The 20,974-nt window shown below is 47.5% G+C and overlaps 1 protein-coding gene across 4 annotated transcripts in view; it reads left to right on the plus strand.

The window, feature by feature from the left end:
• Positions 1 to 323: 323 nt before the first annotated feature.
• The window catches only part of NEMP2 (nuclear envelope integral membrane protein 2), an 84,560-nt gene continuing 63,909 nt past the window's right edge, over positions 324 to 20,974 (plus strand). For 2 of the 4 annotated variants that reach the window (XM_056533706.1, XM_056533707.1), the window contains exons 1-2: positions 324 to 849; positions 19,794 to 19,903. In XM_056533706.1, coding sequence (XP_056389681.1) covers positions 765 to 849; positions 19,794 to 19,903 — 195 coding nt within the window. In that variant the 5' untranslated portion in view covers positions 324 to 764. The remainder of the gene's footprint in view (positions 850 to 19,793; positions 19,904 to 20,974) is intronic. The other 2 variants (XM_056533708.1, XM_056533709.1) reach the window with 2 other exon arrangements.

Here is a 20,974-nt window from a genome sequence, read left to right on the forward strand (position 1 = left end):
GTGTGATTTTGAGAAAGTTGTAAAAATGACAGTGGAGAAGATGCACAAAACTTTGGCGCAAAAAGACACTGCGCCAAAATATTGCGGCAAAGTTACGTGAAAAAAAAAAAACACAAATGATAAATACCCCCCCCCCCCATAGTTTTTTGCTACAGTCCAAAAAGGCTAAAACAGAAAACGATAGAAGATAAAGATTCATCTGGTTCAGTTTTCTGAACCAGATTGTCCTGCATCTAGAACACAGGCAATCTTCTTCTGTACTTTCTAGGCCCCGTTTAGTAAAGGGAAGAGTCCGGGTCTTGTAGCCAAAGTACTCCCATAAAATGTACAATGGCAGAGATAAAAAGGCCAGAACACTGTAAGCAGCCATGACAGGACACACATTCCAGGAGCTGCCGTATTACAAGTCTACCATTATACACAGATAACAAAACATAACACCTTATGCAAATAGAGCCATGCTGCATCCAGTCATAAAGCGCACAACACTTCATGGAACGCAGCAGCGTCCGACAGCCCAAACTAATCGCTGCCTGACAATCCTAGGATTCCCGGGAAGCGGGCTCATCTCTACAGCATCTCATCACCTTCTCATGATGAAGCCGGTAATGTCGGGTCCCGAGTGTTTCTACAGATTGCGCCCCCGAGGACGAGCATAGGGAGAACCTGTTAGCAGAATTCACGTCGAGATAGGCGCTCGGCTGAGCTGGTCTGGTCTGAACTGTAAAGACTTCCGAGGCGGCAGTTTGAAAACAACATGAAAGATGGAAGCAGCCGGGTGTTATCTCAGAACGGCGCTGTCCCTGTATGTTATCATTGTGGTGAGGGCCGGTGAGATGACCCTGCCAGGTAAGGGGGTGCCGATGAATGTGGTTTGTAGATTGGGAGGCCGGTGACGTCACAGACTGCTGGTCTCCATCCGTGCACTTACAATAGATATGTATATGGCCTGCAGTACAGAACCATACTGGGTGCCGTGTGCACTGATCAGCCAACACCGGCTAGAAAGTGATGCTGACGTATACAGTGGCGTACTGTAGCCTGCCTTATTTATTGCAATTAGAGATGAGCGAACTTACAGTATATTCGATTCGTCACGAACTTCTCAGCTCGGCGGTTGCTGACTTTTCCTGCATAAATTAGTTCAGCTTTCCGGTGCTCCGGTGGGCTGGAAAAGGTGGATACAGTCCTAGGAAAGAGTCTCCTAGGACTGTATCCACCTTTTCCAGCCCACGGGAGCACCTGAATGCTGAACTAATTTATGCAGGAAAAGTCATCAACTGCCAAGCCGAGAAGTTTGTGACGAATCGAATTTACTGTAAGTTCGCTCATCTCTAATTGCAATGGCCCAAATAAAGTCACATAGTCACACTGGTGTGACACCAGAGAGAAAGAAAATGCAGGCACTGCTAATACCTCCGTGATGGAGTCCAGGCTGGATGTGTGGCGGTCAGCGGTGAACATATCCGTGTCCAAGCCTTATAGCTGGTGCCCATTTGGTGAAAATAAGTGCATAGGCAACATCCAACTTTGAAGAAAATTCACAGGCACTCACTAGGTACAGTGTGACTTTGTGCTATATTCCATCACAATTGTACAGGATACAGCAGCTACATGGTGCGACAAGTGTAAGAGGCCAGTGCGCAATTGTATCCTGCACAATTGTAATGAAATAAAGCACAAAGTCACGCTGTACCTGGTGAGTGCCTGTGAATTTTCTTCGAAGTTGGTGGTCACTTTGGTATGCGATGACTTAATTGGAGTCCGTAGTGTGGTCTGCAGCACTAATGTGTATTACTATTGCAGTGCTGCGTTTATACAGTACACTACTGGTATCCGTCTTCGTCCTCCAAGGAAAGGGATGCCAACATATACCGTATATACTCGAGTATAAGCCGACCCGAGTATAAGCCGAGGCCCCTAATTTCAACCCAAAATCCCAGGAAGAAGAAAAAAAAAAAAAAAAAAAAAAAAAAAAAAAAAAAAAAAAAGTTATTGACTCGAGTATAAGCCTAGGGTGGGAAATACATCATCCCCCCTGTCATCATCCAGACCCCCGTCATTAACATCCTCCTCATCATCATCACCGCCTGTCATCATCCAGACCCTCATCATCATCACCTGTCATCATCCCCTTGTCATCATCCCCCCCCCCTTCATCATCCCCTTGTCATCATCCCCCCCCCTTCATCATCCCCTTGTCATCATCCCCACCCCCTTCATCATCCCCTTGTAATCATCCCACACACCCCCCTTCATCATCCCCTTGTCATCATCCCCACCCCCTTCATCATCCCCTTGTCATCATCCCACACACCCCTTCATCATCCCCTTGTAATCATCCCACGCCACCCCCCCCCCCCTTCATCATCCCCTAGTCATCATCCTCTTATCATCCGCCCTCAGTGGTCTTCAACCTGCGGACCTCCAGAGGTTTCAAGACTACAACTCCCAGCAAGCCCGGGCAGCAATCGGCTGTCCGGGCTTGCTGGGAGTTGTAGTTTTGAAACCTCCTGAGGTCCGCAGGTTAAAGACCACTGCGGCCTTCGACATCATCCAGCCCCCTCTCACCCCCCTTTAGTTCTGTACAGTACTCACCTCCGCTTGGCGCTGGTCCGGTGCTGCAGGGCTGTCCGGTGAGGAGGTCGTCCGGTGGGATAGTGGTTCCGGGCTGCTATCTTCACTGGGGGCGCCTCTTCTCCACGCTTCGGGCCCAGAATAGAGGCGTTGCCTTGACGATGACGCAGAAGTACGTTGGTAATGAACGTACCTCTGCGTCGTTGTAGGGCTGCAGCTAACGATAATTTTAATAATCGATTAGTTGTCGATTTATTTTATCTATTAAGCGGGGGAAAAAACTTCAAAATGCCAAGCGGTGGGTTCCAGAGAACTCAAAATATCCTTGTTTGCAGATGATGTGCTAATGTTCTTGGATGACCCAGGGCGGGATGTTCCCAAGGTATTGTCTTTTCTAGCCGGGGTGGAAGGTTTCATGGGCTATAAAGTGAACGCATCCAAAAGTGTGCTCCTTCCTTTGGGGAAGGGCCCGTCTCACTGGGAGCGGATGGCTGGGGATTTAGGGATCACTTATAGCACTTCTTCCATTCTCTACCTGGGGATTAGGATAGGGAGAACCGCGGATACACTATATGCGTTGAATTTTACCCCGGTGATTAAGAAGATAGTGGACGAGTTGGCACGGTGGAAAGACCTTCCGCTGTCCTTTATGGGACGTTGTCATCTGGTGAAGATGATAAGTTTTCCCAGGCTACTTTACCCTCTGCAGACACTCCCAATATTGCTGAAGCACGTAGATGTCAGGACACTCAACGCAGCATTCACTAAATTCATATGGCATGGGAAGAGACCCAGAATTGCGCTTAAAAAGTTGATGCTGTGTAGGATGGAAGGGGGGGTCAACCTTCCCAATGTGAGGGGTTACAACTTGGTATGCTTGTTCCGCAATGTGATGGATTGGTTGCATGATTCATCATACTTCTCTAACCTATTGATTGAGCGAGAGCTGGCGGCACCGTGGTCATTGACAGCCCTACTACATACTTCCTACACTAAGCTACCCCCGCAGGTCAAGAGCTCGCAGGTCCTTAGGGATACCATTATTACATGGAAGGAACTCCGTAAGACTTTTGGCCTATCGCACTTGTTATCCAAGCGAATGCCACTCAGAGGACACCCTGAATTCTCTCAAGGGACTTCATCTACCTGGCTTGCTCTTTGGAAGAGGGAGGGGGTTTTGAGGGCTAGTGATTTGTGGGACGAGGATCGAAGGTCATGGCTTTCACCTGCAGAGATGGTAACAAAATTCTCTTTACCCCAAACTCAATTGATCTATGCAAATCAATTATACTCCTTTTGTTCGACCCGACTTAGGAACCTGACAGTGGAAGCCCCTGTCCACTCTTTTGATGACATAGTAGGGGATGGTCCGAGGAAGACTTCCATTTCCCAATTGTACCTAGCTTTACGGGGGAGACTTTTAAAATTCGACCCAAAACGCCTGTTTACCACATGGGAGAGATGGACTGGGGACCCAGACATTCATGAGACTATACTTACGGGATGGGAAGCGGTTTGTAAACAGGTTATCAATGAACGATGGAGGGAGACCTATTTTAAAGTTTCCCACGCAGCCTTTTACGGCTTTAATATCCCACCGTCGCCTTGTTTCCCTGAGCGTATAACACACTGCCCCAAATGTCTTACACCTATGACAAATCTTTTTCACGGGATCTGGGACTGTGCTCACTCGGCTGGCTACTGGCGCTCGATCTGCTCCTACATCAGAGACCACTGGCGGGTAAGTCTTCCTTTTAAGGTTCAGACCCTTATATTTCACCAGCTTCGTCCTCCGGAGGAGGATCGGACGGGGATCCAGAGGATCCCTAAAATAATACATGTGGTCTTGCTGGTTGCTCTCCGATGCTTGTTTCTCCGGTGGTTGGAGGACCGGGTACCGGACCTGCAATTATTGATAACTCAATTGAAGTTCTTTTTAGGGGTAGACAGATTGGATGCTGAACGCCATTGCAACTCTGGCACAGCACGTTTCTTCGAAAAGTGGACACCGTTCATTGTTACACACTATAATCCCCGGGAGGTAGCCGACATTGTATATCCTTTTAGACACACCACATGGTACCTTACGGAATCATTGAAAGGGACGTTGGGGGCATTACAGCTTCCTGATTCAGTTTAGACTGTAAGGATTAAGCTTATTGAATCCTTGGGGAGAGAGGGAATCCTGCATCACTTCACTACAGCACCTCAGTATTTGTCATTTTTAAGACAGTTATTGTATTGTATGTTGGATCGCGGTCCGTTATTTTCCCAGATGGGGATCGTGATATTTCTGATATGTTTTTTGTGTTATTCTGAAAATGTTGAATAAAAATATATTGCAAAAAAAAAAAAATGCCAAAATAAGGGGTTCAGCTGATTCTACTTGAAGAATTATGTACAATGGCCATATTAAAAGTTTCTAGCATGTCATGTGACCAAACAGCAATTTTTTTTATATATTTATTTTTACGTTTTCGCCGGTTGCTGTCATTAATGATCCTGTACAGAAACCAGCGGAAATTTGATACTGCTGCATGTGTAAGTGTCTTAACTATTAAAATAAAATGTTAATGAGTTACTAACATTTAATTTTAATAGTTCAGACAATTTTATTTTTTTACGATTTTTGTATAGCAATAGGAAAAGGTGGAGCTAATTTTTATTGGGGAGCGGTTTATTTACATCTAATTTGTTTTTACTTTTTCTATAGCACTCCTATACACATGGGGGTATTTGCAGACTGCAGAGCATTGCACCTGACCCTTGTCTGTAGTACAGACACTAGGATGCAATGCTCTGCACCCCCCCATGTGTATATGTACTACGTACACACTGTTTTACCCATGAGGGTATGTGCAGAGCATTGCACCCTTGTGTCTGTACTACAGACACAAGGGTGGAGTGCTCGGCACAAACCCCCACAGGTAAAGCGGTGTGCACTGCTTACCGATATACACATAGGGGTATATGCAGAGAGTTGCACCCTTGTGTCTGTAGTACAGACACTAGGATGCAATGCTCTGCACATACCCCCATGTTTATAGTAGTGTAAGTGTGTACTGCTATACACATGGTAGTATGTGCAAAGCATTGCATCCTAGTGTCTGTACTGCAAACATGGGTGCAATGCTCTGCACACACTGCTATACACATAGGGGTAAATGCAGAGCATTGCACCCCTGTGTCTTTGGTACAGACACTAGGATGTAATGCTCTGCACATACTACCATGTGTATAGCAGTGTGCATGTAGTACACACTTACACTGCTAGACACATAGGGGTATGTGCAGAGCATTCCATCTTAGTGTCTGTAGATGACACTAGGGTGCAATGCTCTGCAGATACCCCCCATGTCTAGCAGCCATTAGTAGCAGTCCCTCCAGTAGACGGCAGCCCCCACCCTTGTAGACAGCACTCATCTGCGGCTGTCCTCTGCCCTGTTCTCCCGTCCGCATCATGTCGTCCTATGGAGGAGCATGTGACATACACGTCACTCTGCTTCCTCCGTAGCGTTACGCTGGGCGCGGGGGAGGAGGTGGAGTGACGTGTGTGTCACATGCTCCTCCATAAGACGGGATGCGGACGGGAGAAGCAGGTATCGGTTTTGGGATCGGTGACACTGAACGAGTCCCCAATACCATGCAAACTGCTAGTATTGGCCCGATACTTCCATTCACTCCCGCCGCCCGACATGTCCCTGCTGCTGCTCGACTCCTAGCGCAATTAGCACACCGCTGGGACATGTCTATTCTCTGCTGCTCATCTCCGTCGGGTACAGCGATGAGCTGCAGAGAATAGACATGTCCCGGCGGTGTACTAATTACGCTAGGAGTAGAGCAGCAGCAGGGACATGTCGGGCGGCGGCGGTGAATGAATGAAGCCTACATGCGGGAGATTGTCCGCTTCATTCATTCACTGCCGCTGCGGACAACGAATCGGGTGATTATTTGATAACGGGATTCGTCCACAATGAATTCCGTTATCAAATTTTATCGATTAATCGTTGCAGCTCTAATCGCCTGTCTGATAGTACTCCTCTGTGCTCTCTCCTGTCTGATTGTACTCCTCTGTGCTCTCTCTTGTCTGATAGTACTCCTCTGTGCTCTCTCCCGTCTGATAGCACTCCTCTGTGCTCTCTCCCGTCTGATAGCACTCCTCTATGCTCTCTTTTCTGATAGCACTCCTCTGTGCTCTCTCCCGTCTGATAGCACTCCTCTGTGCTCTCTCCCGTCTGATAGCACTCCTCTGTGCACTCCTCTGTGCTCTCTCCCGTCTGATAGCACTCCTCTGTGCTCTCTCCCGTCTGATAGCACTCCTCTGTGCTCTCTCCCGTCTGATAGTACTCCTCTGTGCTCTCTCCCGTCTGATAGTACTCCTCTGTGCTCTCTCCCATCTGATAGTACTCCTCTGTGCTCTCTCCCGTCTGATAGTACTCCTCTGTGCTCTCTCCCTCCCCCCCCCGTCTGATAGCACTCCTCTGTGCTCTCTCCCGTCTGATAGCACTCCTCTGTGCTCTCTCCCGTCTGATAGCACTCCTCTGTGCTCTCTCCCGTCTGATAGTACTCCTCTGTGCTCTCTCCCGTCTGATAGTACTCCTCTGTGCTCTCTCCCGTCTGATAGTACTCCTCTGTGCTCTCTCCCTCCCCCCCCCGTCTGATAGCACTCCTCTGTGCTCTCTCCCGTCTGATAGCACTCCTCTGTGCTCTCTCCCGTCTGATAGCACTCCTCTGTGCTCTCTCCCGTCTGATAGTACTCCTCTGTGCTCTCTCCCGTCTGATAGTACTCCTCTGTGCTCTCTCCCGTCTGATAGTACTCCTCTGTGCTCTCTCCCTCCCCCCCCCGTCTGATAGCACTCCTCTGTGCTCTCTCCCGTCTGATAGCACTCCTCTGTGCTCTCTCCCGTCTGATAGCACTCCTCTGTGCTCTCTCCCGTCTGATAGCACTCCTCTGTGCTCTCTCCCGTCTGATAGCACTCCTCTGTGCTTTCTCCCGTCTGATAGCACTCCTCTGTGCTTTCTCCCGTCTGATAGCACTCCTCTGTGCTCTCTCCCGTCTGATAGCACTCCTCTGTGCTCTCTCCCGTCTGATAGTACTCCTCTGTGCTCTCTCCCGTCTGATAGTACTCCTCTGTGCTCTCTCCCTCCCCCCCCGTCTGATAGCACTCCTCTGTGCTCTCTCCCGTCTGATAGCACTCCTCTGTGCACTCCTCTGTGCTCTCTCCCGTCTAATAGCACTCCTCTGTGCTCTCTCCCTTCTGATAGCACTCCTCTGTGCTCTCTCCCTTCTGATAGCACTCCTCTGTGCTCTCTCCCGTCTGATAGCACTCCTCTGTGCTCTCTCCCGTCTGATAGCACTCCTCTGTGCTCTCTCCCGTCTGATAGCACTCCTCTGTGCTCTCTCCCGTCTGATAGCACTCCTCTGTGCTCTCTCCCGTCTGATAGCACTCCTCTGTGCTCTCTCCCGTCTGATAGTACACCTCTGTGCTCTCTCCTGTCTGATAGTACACCTCTGTGCTCTCTCCTGTCTGATAGCACTCCTCTGTGCTCTCTCTCCCGTCTGATAGCCCTCCTCTGTGCTCTCTCTCTCCTGTCTGATAGCCCTCCTCTGTGCTCTCTCTCTCCTGTCTGATAGCCCTCCTCTGTGCTCTCTCTCTCCTGTCTGATAGCGCTCCTCTGTGCTCTCTCCTGTCTGATAGCGCTCCTCTGTGCTCTCTCCTGTCTGATAGCGCTCCTCTGTGCTCTCTCCTGTCTGATAGCGCTCCTCTGTGCTCTCTCCTGTCTGATAGCACTCCTGTGCTCTCTCCTGTCTGATAGTACACCTCTGTGCTCTCTCCTGTCTGATAGCCCTCCTCTGTGCTCTCTCTCTCCTGTCTGATAGCCCTCCTCTGTGCTCTCTCTCTCCTGTCTGATAGCCCTCCTCTGTGCTCTCTCTCTCCTGTCTGATAGCGCTCCTCTGTGCTCTCTCCTGTCTGATAGTGCTCCTCTGTGCTCTCTCCTGTCTGATAGCGCTCCTCTGTGCTCTCTCCTGTCAGCGCTCCTCTGTGCTCTCTCCTGTCTGATAGCGCTCCTCTGTGCTCTCTCCTGTCTGATAGCACTCCTGTGCTCCCTCCTGTCTGATAGTACTCCTGTGCTCTCTCTCTTCCATCTGATAGCACTCCTCTGTGCTCTCTCCCGTCTGATAGCACTCCTCTGTGCTCTCTCCCGTCTGATAGTACACCTCTGTGCTCTCTCCTGTCTGATAGTACACCTCTGTGCTCTCTCCTGTCTGATAGCACTCCTCTGTGCTCTCTCTCCCGTCTGATAGCCCTCCTCTGTGCTCTCTCTCTCCTGTCTGATAGCGCTCCTCTGTGCTCTCTCCTGTCTGATAGCGCTCCTCTGTGCTCTCTCCTGTCTGATAGCGCTCCTGTGCTCTCTCCTGTCTGATAGTACACCTCTGTGCTCTCTCCTGTCTGATAGCACTCCTCTGTGCTCTCTCTCCCGTCTGATAGCCCTCCTCTGTGCTCTCTCTCCTGTCTGATAGCCCTCCTCTGTGCTCTCTCTCTCCTGTCTGATAGCCCTCCTCTGTGCTCTCTCTCTCCTGTCTGATAGCCCTCCTCTGTGCTCTCTCCTGTCTGATAGCGCTCCTCTGTGCTCTCTCCTGTCTGATAGCGCTCCTCTGTGCTCTCTCCTGTCTGATAGCGCTCCTCTGTGCTCTCTCCTGTCTGATAGCGCTCCTGTGCTCTCTCCTGTCTGATAGTACACCTCTGTGCTCTCTCCTGTCTGATAGCACTCCTCTGTGCTCTCTCTCCCGTCTGATAGCACTCCTCTGTGCTCTCTCCCGTCTGATAGCACTCCTCTGTGCTCTCTCTCTCCTGTCTGATAGCCCTCCTCTGTGCTCTCTCTCTCCTGTCTGATAGCCCTCCTCTGTGCTCTCTCCTGTCTGATAGCGCTCCTCTGTGCTCTCTCCTGTCTGATAGCGCTCCTCTGTGCTCTCTCCTGTCTGATAGCGCTCCTCTGTGCTCTCTCCTGTCTGATAGCGCTCCTCTGTGCTCTCTCCTGTCTGATAGCGCTCCTGTGCTCTCTCCTGTCTGATAGTACACCTCTGTGCTCTCTCCTGTCTGATAGCACTCCTCTGTGCTCTCTCTCCCGTCTGATAGCCCTCCTCTGTGCTCTCTCTCTCCTGTCTGATAGCGCTCCTCTGTGCTCTCTCCTGTCTGATAGCGCTCCTCTGTGCTCTCTCCTGTCTGATAGCGCTCCTCTGTGCTCTCTCCTGTCAGCGCTCCTCTGTGCTCTCTCCTGTCTGATAGCGCTCCTCTGTGCTCTCTCCTGTCTGATAGCACTCCTGTGCTCTCTCCTGTCTGATAGTACTCCTGTGCTCTCTCTCTTCCATCTGATAGCACTCCTCTGTGCTCTCTCTCTCTCCCATCTGATAGCACTCCTCTGTGCTCTCTCTCTCTCCCGTCTGATAGCACTCCTCTGTGCTCTCTCTCTCTCCCGTCTGATAGCACTCCTCTGTGCTCTCTCTCTCTCCCGTCTGATAGCACTCCTCTGTGCTCTCTCTCTCTCTCCCGTCTGATAGCACTCCTCTGTGCTCTCTCTCTCTCCCGTCTGATAGCACTCCTCTGTGCTCTCTCTCTCTCTCCCGTCTGATAGCACTCCTCTGTGCTCTCTCCCTCCCCCCCCCCGTCTGATAGCACTCCTCTGTGCTCTCTCCCTCCCCCCCCCCGTCTGATAGCACTCCTCTGTGCTCTCTCCTGCCCTATCAAACAGCACAGAGGAGTGCTAGCCCACCCTCACTTACTAGAATTTGTCCATGCCTGTTCTTCAGTTTGGGCAAAGCCATGATTTCTATAAAAAGGAAATAACATTTTCTTTTGAAGTATATTAGAAAGGTTAACATTTGGCCAAGATCTCTCCTTAGCCCTGTCATCTACCCAATCAGCAAATAACATTCTTCAGTTAGGGTACTAACATGTACAGGAGAAATTGAGTTACAAAGTTTGGGGCGCTGTTATCACGCTTTACCTTTTGAAAATGCAACTTACGCATGAAAATGTAAAATTTCATTTTCACTGCCTAATGCTTAGCGATTTCCTCAAACACATGGGGTTCTAAAGCTCACTACCACCCTATATGAATACTTTGAGGGTGTAGTTTTCAAAATTGGGTTAGTTTTGAGGGTTTTTCTTACTGTACAGTGGGGATCAAAAGTTTGGGCACCCCAGGTAAAAATTTGTATTAATGTGCATAAAGAAGACAAGGAAAGATGGAAAAATCTCCAAAAGGCATCAAATTACAGATTGGACATTCTTATACTATGTCAACAAAAGTTAGATTTTATTTCCATCATTTACACTTTCAAAATAACAGAAAACAAAAAAATGGTGTCTGCAAAAGTTTGGGCACCCTGCAGAGTTAATATCTTGTACTGCCCCCTTTGGCAAGTATCACAGCTTGTAAACGCTTTTTATAGCTAGCCAAGAGTCTTTCAATTCTTGTTTGAGGTATCTTTGCCCATTCTTCCTTACAAAAGTCTTCCAGTTCTTTGAGATTTCTGGGCTGTCTGTCACGCACTGTTGTTTTAAGGTCATGTAGTTATGATTTTTTCCAGAAGTACGACAAAATCAAACCTATATAAGTAGGGTATCATTTTAATGGTATGGACCTACAGAATAAAGATAAGGTGTCATTTTTACGGAAAAATGTACAACGTAGAAACGGAAGCCCCCAAAAGTTACAAAACAGCCTTTTTTTTTTCTTTTCAATTTTGTCTCACAATTATAATTTTTTCGTTTCGCCGTAGATTTTTGGGCAAAATGACTGACGTCATTACAAAGCAGAATTGGTGACGCAAAAAATAAGCAATCATATGGATTTTTAGGTGCAAAATTGAAAGAGTTATGATTTTTTAAAGGCAAGGAGGAAAAAACGAAAATGCAAAAACGGAAAAACCCTCGGTCCTTAAGGGGTTAAAGGGGTACTCCGGAGCTTAGACATCTTATCCCCTATCCAAACGATAGGGGATAAGATGCCTCATCGCGGGGTTCCCGCCACTGGGGACCCCCGTGATCTTGCACGCCGCACCCGATTAGAATCAGTCCCCGGAGTGTGTTCGCTCCGGGTCTGATTACTGTCGATCACGGGGACGGAGCATTGTGACGTCACGGCTCTGTACCCGTGTGATGTCATGCTCCGCCCCCTCAATGCAAGCCTATGGGAGGGGGGCGTGACAGCTCCCATAGGCTTGCATTGAGGGGGCAGAGTGTGATGCCACACGGGGGCGGAGCCGTGATGTCACAATGCTCCGTCCCCGTGATCAACAGTAATCAGATGTGGAGCGAACACACTCCGGGGACTGATTCTAACGGGGTGCGGCGTGCAAGATCACGGGGGTCGCCAGCGGCGGGACCCCCTGCGATCAGGCATCGTATCCCCTATACTTTGGATAGGGGATAAGATGTCTAAGTGCCCGGAGTACCCCTTTAACCCCTTAAGGACTCAGCGTTTTTCCGTTTTTGCATTTTCATTTTTTCCTCATCACCTTCTAAAAATCATAACTCTTTCAATTTTGCATCTAAAAATCCATATGATGGCTTATTTTTTGCACCACCAATTCTACTTTGCAGTGACATTAGTCATTTTACCAAAAAATCCACGGTGAAACGGGAAAAAAATCATTGTGCGACAAAATTGAACAAAAAATTTCATTTTGTAATTCTTGTGGCCTTCCGTTTCCACGCAGTGCATTTTTTGGTCAAAATGACACCTTATCTTAATTCTGTAGGTCCATACAGTTAAAATGATACCCTACTTATATAGGTTTGATTTTGTCGCACTTCTGGAAAAAATCATAACTACATGCAGGAAAATGTATACGTTTAAAATTGTCATCTTCTGACCCCTGTAACTTTTAATTTTTCCACGTACAGGGTGGTATGAAGGCTCATTTTTTGCGCCGTGTTCTGAAGTTTTTATTGGTACCATTTTCGTGTTGATCGGACTTTTTGATTGCTTTTTATTCATTTTTTTATGATATCAAAAGTGACCAAAAATACGCTATTTTGGACTTTGGAATTTTTTTTGGGCGTACGCCATTGACCGTGCGGTTTAATTCATGATATAATTTTATAGTTCTGACATTTACGCACGCGGCGATACCACATATGTTAATTTTTATTTACACAGGTTTTTTTGTTTTTTTTTATGGGAAAAGGGGGGGTGATTCATACTTTTATTAGGGAAGGGGTTAAATTGCCTTTTGTTCACTTTTTTTTTTTTTTTTTTTTTGCAGTGCTATAGCTCCCATAGGGAGCTATAGCACTGCACACACTGATCTCTTAGGCTAGGTTCAGACTACAGAATTTCCACCTGCAATTTTGCTTTGAAATTGCAGGCGGAAATTCCGCTTACTAAAATGTATAGTGTAGTGAATGATTTTCCGTTCACAAATTCACACTTCAGAATTTGTGAAGCGGAAAATCCGCTTTGAAAATCCGTTTCGAAATTTCCGCCTGAAGAAAGGCCCTATAGTGCCAGAACAGCAAACCCCCTCCCCCACATGGCACACTATTTTGGAAACTACACCCCTCAAGGAGTGTAACAAGGGGTACCATGAGCCTTAACACCCCACAGGTGTTTGACGACTTTTCGTTAAAGTCGGATGTGTAAATGAAAATGATTATTTTTTCACTAACTTGCTGGCTTTTCCCCCAATTTTACATTTTTAAAAGGGGTCATAGGAGAAAATGCCCCCCAAAATGTGTAACCCTATTTCTTATAAGTATAGAAATACCCCATGTGTTGACGTCAAGTGCTCTGCTGGTGCACTACAATGCTCAGAAGGGAAGGAGTGCCATTGTGATTGAGCTTTTGGAGAGAGAATTTCTTTGGAATGGAATTCGGGGACCATGTGGACCCCCCCCCCCCCACCACATGTGACCCCATTTTGGAAACTACACCCCTCACAGAATTTTTAATAAGGGGTGCAGTGAGTCTTTACACCCCACTGCCATTTGACAGATCTTTGGAACAGGGGGCTGTGCAAATGAAAAATTTTATTTTTCATTTTCACGGACCACTGTTCCAAAAATCTCTCAGACACCTGTGAGGTTTAAATGCTTACTGTACCCCTTATAACATTATGTGAGTGGTGTAGTTTCCAAAAAGGGGTCGCATGTGGGGGGGTTCCACTGTTCTGGCACCATGGGGGCTTTGTAAATACTCGTGGCTTTCAATTCCGGACAAATTTTCTCTCCTCCAAAAGCCCAATGGAGCTCCTTCTCTTCTGAGCATTGTAGTTTGCCCGCAGAGCACTTTACATCCACATATGGGGTATTTCCATACTCAGAAGAAATTGGGTTACAAATTTTGGGGGGCTTTTTTCCTATTTTCCCTTGTGAAAATGAAAAATTTAGGGGAATACCAGTATTTTTAGTGAAAACAAATTTTTTTTTTTCATTTTCCCATCCAAATTTAACGAAAATTCGTCAAACACCTGTGGGGTGTTAAGGCTCACTATACATCTTGTTACATTCCGTGAGGGGTGTAGTTTCCAAAATAGGGTCACATGTGGATATTTCTTTTTTTTTTTGCGTTTATGTCAGAACCGCTGTAAAATCAGCCACCCCTGTGCAAATCACCAATTTTGGCCTAAAATGTACATAGTGCGCTCTCACTCCTGAGCAATGTTGTGCGCACGCAGAGCATTTTACGTCCACATAAGGGGTATTTCCGTACTCAGGAGAGCAGCTTTTTTTTAGGGATCGACCGATATAGTTTTTTTAGGGCCGATACCGATAATCGGTGGAGGTTAGGGCCGATAGCCGATAACTTATACCGGAATATTGGTATAAGTTATCGGCTATTTATCCCCCCCCCCCGACACCGCTGCAGTGCATTGATTTAAAGCGGGCACTTTAAATCCATGCACTGCAGTGGCCTTTGCGGTGCCATAGGCCGCCGCCGCCACCCGCTTCTCTCCCCTTGCCTGTCCGGGGGTCCTGAGTCCTATCACTGCCACCGCCGCGCCGCACTCCCCACCGCCGCGTCGCACACCGCACCGCCCCGGCCCCATTGCCACCCCATCCCCGGTTTTATAATTACCTGTTCCCGGGGCCCGGGGTCCACTGTACATCTGGGTCCGGTGGCGTCCTCCTGAGCTGTCACTGTGCGCACTGACGGTGACGTCACGTCGCACACGTCACGTCACTCGTCATTACGCACATCGTAACGCAGGACGCAGCAGGAGCCAGAAGTAGCGTGGGCCCCGGGAACAGGTAATTATAAAACCGGGGATGGGGGTGGCAATGGGGCCGGGGCGGTGCGGCGGGTCGGGGGGCAGTCGCGGTTCGGGGGGGGGCGGGGCATTATCGGCTTATCGGCAAGGTAATTGCCGATACCGATAATGCCCAAAATCGTGATTATCGGCCGATAATATCAGCCAAACCGATAATCGATCGATCCCTACTTTTTTTTTCCTTTTACCTTTTGTGAAAATTAAAAGTATGGGGCAACACCAGCATGTTGGTGTAAAAAAAATGTTTTTTTATTTTTTTTTAAACTAACATGCTGGTGTGTACCCCAACTTTTTCTTTTTCATATGGGGTAAAAACGAGAAAGAGCCCCCCAACATTTGTAAAGCAACTGCTCCCAAGTACGGAGATGTACCCTATGTGTGGCCCTAAACTGTTTCCTTGAAATACGACAGGGCTCCAAAGTGAGAGAGCGCATAGGGGTGGACTCTGATGCAAGCTTTACAATTGGTGCCGCTATCAAAAATATTCTACACCAGTGATTCCCAAACAGGGTGCCTCCAGCTGTTGCTAAACTCCCAGCATGCCTGGACAGTCAATGGCTGTCCGGAAATGCTGGGAGTTGTCGTTTTGCAACAGCTGGAGGCTCCGTTTTTGGAAACACTGCCGTACGATATGTTTTAAATTTTTATTGAGGGGGGGCAGTGTAAGGGGGTGTATATGTAGTGTTTTACCCTTTATTCTGTGTTAGTGCAGTGTAGTGTTTTTAGGGTACATTCACAACAGCTGGAGGCACACTGGTTGAAAAACCGTGAGTTAGGTTCTGTTACCTAACTCAGTATTTTCCAACCAGTGTGCCTCCAGCGGTTGCAAAACTACAACCCCCAGTATGTACTGATTGCAGAAGGGCATGCTGGGAGTTGTAGTTATGCAACGACTACAACTCCCAGCATGCCGGGAGTTGTAGTTTTGCAAGATTTTGGGTGCCACGGTTTAGAGACCACAACACAGTGATCTCCAAATTGTGGCCCTCCAGATGTTGCAAGACTACAAATCCCATCATGCCCAGACAGCAAACTGCTGTGTGGGCATGCTGGGAGTTGTAGTTTTGCATGATCTAGAGGGCCACAGTTTAGACACCACTGCACAGTGATCTCCAAACTGTACCCTTCTAAATCTTGCAAAACTACAAATCCCAGCATGCCCAAACAGCTGTCTGGGCATGCTGGGAGTTGTAGTTTAGCAACATCTCGAGGGCTACAGTTTAGAGACACTGCATAGTGGTCTCCAAGCTGTCGCCCTGCAGATGTTGCTAGACAACCTCCACCGCCGCCGTCGCTCACATCACGGTTTCCCCGCTCTGCCCATCCACAGTAGTCAGGGCAGAGTGGGGAAACCGTGATGTGAGCGACGGCGGCGGTGGAAACCGAACTTTAACAGCCCCCCGCCCCTGATCTGCTATTGGTCAGTCGCTTCTGACCGAGCAATAGAGGGAATAGGAGGGGTGGCACCCCTGTCACCTCACTTGTATCCCTTTTAGGGGGACCCGTGGGTGTCTTGGACACCACCGATCACCGTTATTTTGCGGAGACCCGTATAACCCGGAATCGCCGCAGATCGTTGGTCTGAAATGACTGATGATTTCTGGCGATCGCTGATATGTGGGGTCTTAGGACCCCCCTCGGGGATGTGCCGGGATGCCTGCTGAATGATTTCAGCAGGCATCCCGGTCCACGACCGGCTAGTGGCAGGGAACGAAATTCCCAGTGGCGTAACCTGTCCGCCCTGCGTCCTGAAGAGGTTAACAATGAAAGAAGCAATCTGGTTGGTGCAGTTGTCCATAGCACTCTGCCTCTACACAGGTAGATCTCCCCCCATAGTCTAAGGGTATGTTCACACAGCGGAATGTCTGTGTGGAATTTTTATGGGATTTTGCTGAACTGTGCACACAGATGTTTCTGCTGTGGAAATCCTGATTCCGACTTGCCTATTCGTTTTGTGGATTTTGCTTGGAAATACATTGCCGTCTATGAGAGGGCATATTTCCGAGCGATCCTAGCGCCCACGAGACATGCAAATATGCGGAATGTCCGCCTTTGTTTTACACACATTTTCCACTCTGACATTCCGCTGATGAAGAGTTTCACCGATTTAAGTATCTATAAAACAAAAAGCAGAGCTCCTCATAGGACAGTATGTTCTAGACAACGTAGATGTAGGTGGATGCAGGATGCACAATTGTTTCAGTGGTCCTCTCACCTGGCACGGTTGTGCAAATGACACAACTACACAAGCGCATAGAGATAGTGGTGCAGCCTCCCGGTATCGGATCCAGCGGTCAGCAGGCCGATTATTAGCAGGATGTAAATGTAGAAAGAAAACCCGGTTCCACGGCGCGATCCACAGAGTCAGTCATATGATGGTGATAAGTAAGTTATATATATTTTTATTTAGCCAGGGTGCAACGCGTTTTGGGGCATGGGATCCCCTTCATCAGGCAAATGGGCATAATAACATGTACAACAAACTGGTGCCTTTTAAATAGACCTATTTGGCGCCAAACATATGTGGCTCCGCCCAGTGGGCGTGGCCTCAGTGAGCGGAACTAAAACACAAATCACAAGTTATAATAAATTCATTAAAACCATTTCACATAAAACACAAACAATTAATGCACACAGTTGGTATAAACTTAGGAAAGCGCACGCCGCCGAACCTACGGCGCATACGCTAACTCACGGGGATAATAATGATGACGGACGGAAGTAAGAGGCACACGGCGCATGCGCCCGCCCGCACTGAGTGAAAGGCAGAGCGCCAGAGCGCACATGCACCCAGACAAGAAAGGGCACGGTCTGTGGACCCAGTGCGCGCGCGCCCCGGACACCATGTAAGAAAACCCACGTGTGGGCGTGGCACGCACGCGCCGGCTCCCCGGCAGAACAACATACAGTACATGATGCAGTCAGGAGCCGCACGCATGCGCAGACCTCCCGTCATATCTAAAACCGGCTTTGTGCCGGCTTCATATGGTAAGTATTAAACAACGGAGCGGACACTATAGACAAAAAAAATACAATGTAATGTGTCTAATCAGACCATATCGTGTTAGATGTCAATAAATATAAATAGGTATTGAACACTGTGAGTCTGCGCCGACAGTGTCAACCCGATGGATGGACCGGGCTATCAAACAGCACAGGTGGCTACTTGTCAAGGCACAATCACAATACCCCAATACAGAATACAATGATTTGAATTATATAAGATAACGAACATATATCACAATTAGCAATGCGAAAACCAACTAATATGTATAAGCTCACTAAAGAGCCACCATATAATTCAATATAAAATTACCAATTATAAATAACTATAAATTCATACATTTTTTTTTTTTTAGACACAAGTAACTAATCCTAAAAATCTAAAATTTTGTGATTGTGCCTTGACATGTAGCCACCTGTGCTGTTCGATGGCCTGGTCCATCCATCAGGTTGACACTGTCGGCGCAGACTCACAGTGTTCAATACCTATTTATATTTATTGACATCTAACACGATATGGTCTAATTAGACACATTACATTGTATTTTTTTTGTCTATAGTGTCCGCTCCGTTGTTTAATACTTACCATATGAAGCCGGCACATTGTTTTAGATATGACGGGAGGTCTGCGCATGCACGTGGCTCCTGTTTGCATCTTGTACTGTTTGTTGTTCTGCCGGGGAGCCGGCGCGTGCGTGCCGCGCCCACACGTGGGTTTGTTTACATGGCGTCCGGGACGCTCGCGCACTGGGTCCGCAGACCGTGCCCTTTCTTGTCTGGGTGCGCGTGCGCCGTGTGCCTCTTACTTCCGGCCGTCATCATTATTATCCAAGTGAGTTAGCGCATGCGCCGTAGATTCGGCGGCGTGCGCTTTCCTAAGTTTATACCAACTGTGTGCATTAATTGTGTTTTATGTGGAATGGTTTTAATGTATATTAATTTATTATAACTTGTGATTTGTGTTGTAGTTCCGCTCACTGAGGCCACGCCCACTGGGCGGAGCCACATCAGTTTGGCGCCAAATAGGTCTATTTAAAAGGCACCAGTTTGTTGTACAGTTATTATGCCCATTTGCCTGATGAAGGGGATCCCATGCCCCGAAACGCGTTGCACCCTGGCTAAATAAAAATATATATAATTTACTTATCACCATTATATGACTGACTCTGTGGATCGCGCCGTGGAACCGGGTTTTCTTTCTACATTTACATCCTACCGATTTAAGTGGGATTTTGTGGCACTGTGCTTACGGCAGAATTTCCACGGCAGATTTTCTGCTGTGAAAATTCAGATTCCACGTTCGCGGACAGAATAGACTCTTCTAATTTTTATGTGGATCGCAAGGAAATGCATTGCTGTATGAGACGGCGCATTGCCGAGCGGTCCAAGCACCCGCCGGTTATTCAAATGTGAGGAATGTCCGTGTTTTCGGTGTGGATATGCTGCACATTTTCCGACTGTGAACATAGCCGTATTCTAAAACACTGGAGTATTTGATCCAAACTGGCCCATTTGCCTGTAGCCACCAACCTCAATTCTGCTGTTTTATCAATTTGATTGAGAGGTCTCTAGCCACTTTTGTATTCTCAGAGACCTTTTAATCAAGTTAGAAGAACTGCAGCCAGACAGCGATGGATGTGGCTATCTCTTCCAGAACAATAGGGTTAGGAGCTAAAATTTTTACATGCTCGACCCTTCTGTTTACCAACATCATATGTTAGCGGAGAGGCCATCATACACCTTAGACAGTTGCCTGATGTTCTCAGGTTCGTCTGACTTCAGTCTAAGGAATATTTGTAACTATAAACCAGATATCCATGGTGACATTTCACCTGCAAATCTGCGTCTCTGTGAACTTGTGCCCAAACTCAGATGCAGCCTTGTCTTACGTGTAACATTTTACATATGGATGTTTGTTTGTTTTTTGTCATTGTAGATGTTCAATGTACTTCATTAAATGAAGGCCATCCTGTTGATAAAACACAAAATCACTGCTTCTGTTATAAACCAAATTGGCACATGGACATGGTTTGGTCAACTCTTCAGGTAAAGCACTGAATGTAAATGATAAGACCTTGGAACTACTGTATGTAAATATACTGTTAATCTTTTGTTTTTCCCCAGCTTTTAGGTCAATGCACTCTGCCATAGATTTATGTTTACCAAGGAATGCATCTTTGCACGAGAGGAATGAAAAAACCTACTGGGATTTCTTCCACCTTTTTGTAGGAGTCGGTTTTCTTTCGGCTCTGTCTGGTGCCATTTGTTCATTAGATCCCATGTTCTATGCATACGTCATCTAATATAGCCACAGATTTTATTCATCTGAATTAGGACAGATGAGGGGACAGATTACAGATGATCAGATCGCCGTGGCAGCACTGCAGGCGATCCGATTATCTATTTTAACATATGCATTGCCGCAGATGCCGTGATCTGTACTGATGATGGCATCTGAAGTGTTAATGGCGGACATCCGCGCGATCGCGGATGTCGGCCATTACCGGCGTGTCCCCGGCTGCTGATAGCTGCCAGAACCTGCCGTGTATGACGCGAGCACCGCTCCTATGCTCGCGGTCATACACAGGACGTAGATGTACGTCCTGGTGCACGAAGTACCGCCAAACCAGGACGTACATTGTCCGTGGTCGTTAAGGGGTTAAAAAATGAACAAAACTTCTGGCATGTTATAGTTTTGAAACACAGGGGTACATTTATCAAAACCTGTGCAGAGGAAAAGTTGCCCATAGCACCAAATCAAATTGCTTCTTTCATTTTTCAGAGGCCTTTTTAAAAAATGAAAGACAAAATCTGATTGGTTGCTATGGGCAACTGGGTAACTTTTTTCTTCTGCACAGGTTTTGATAAATTAAAGAGTTGAGTGCTTAAAGAAGTTGGTATAATCACTTGGCAAAGCACTTTGGCCCTTTGTTTCTGCCTGGCTCTCATTGATATATTCATAATGGGAGCGGTGATATAGGCCACAGTGGGCAGGAGGAAGTATTACACATACAGCAGCAGCCTGCCTCCATTGCACATAAGAAGAAAATAGCATATTAGCAACAGGATGGATTTATCTCCGGTAGGAAACATTAGTGTGACTGACCCTGTTTCTAT

The sequence above is a fragment of the Hyla sarda genome, chromosome 8 (assembly GCF_029499605.1).
Source record: "Hyla sarda isolate aHylSar1 chromosome 8, aHylSar1.hap1, whole genome shotgun sequence".
In the NCBI taxonomy this organism is placed as follows: Eukaryota; Metazoa; Chordata; class Amphibia; order Anura; family Hylidae; genus Hyla; species Hyla sarda.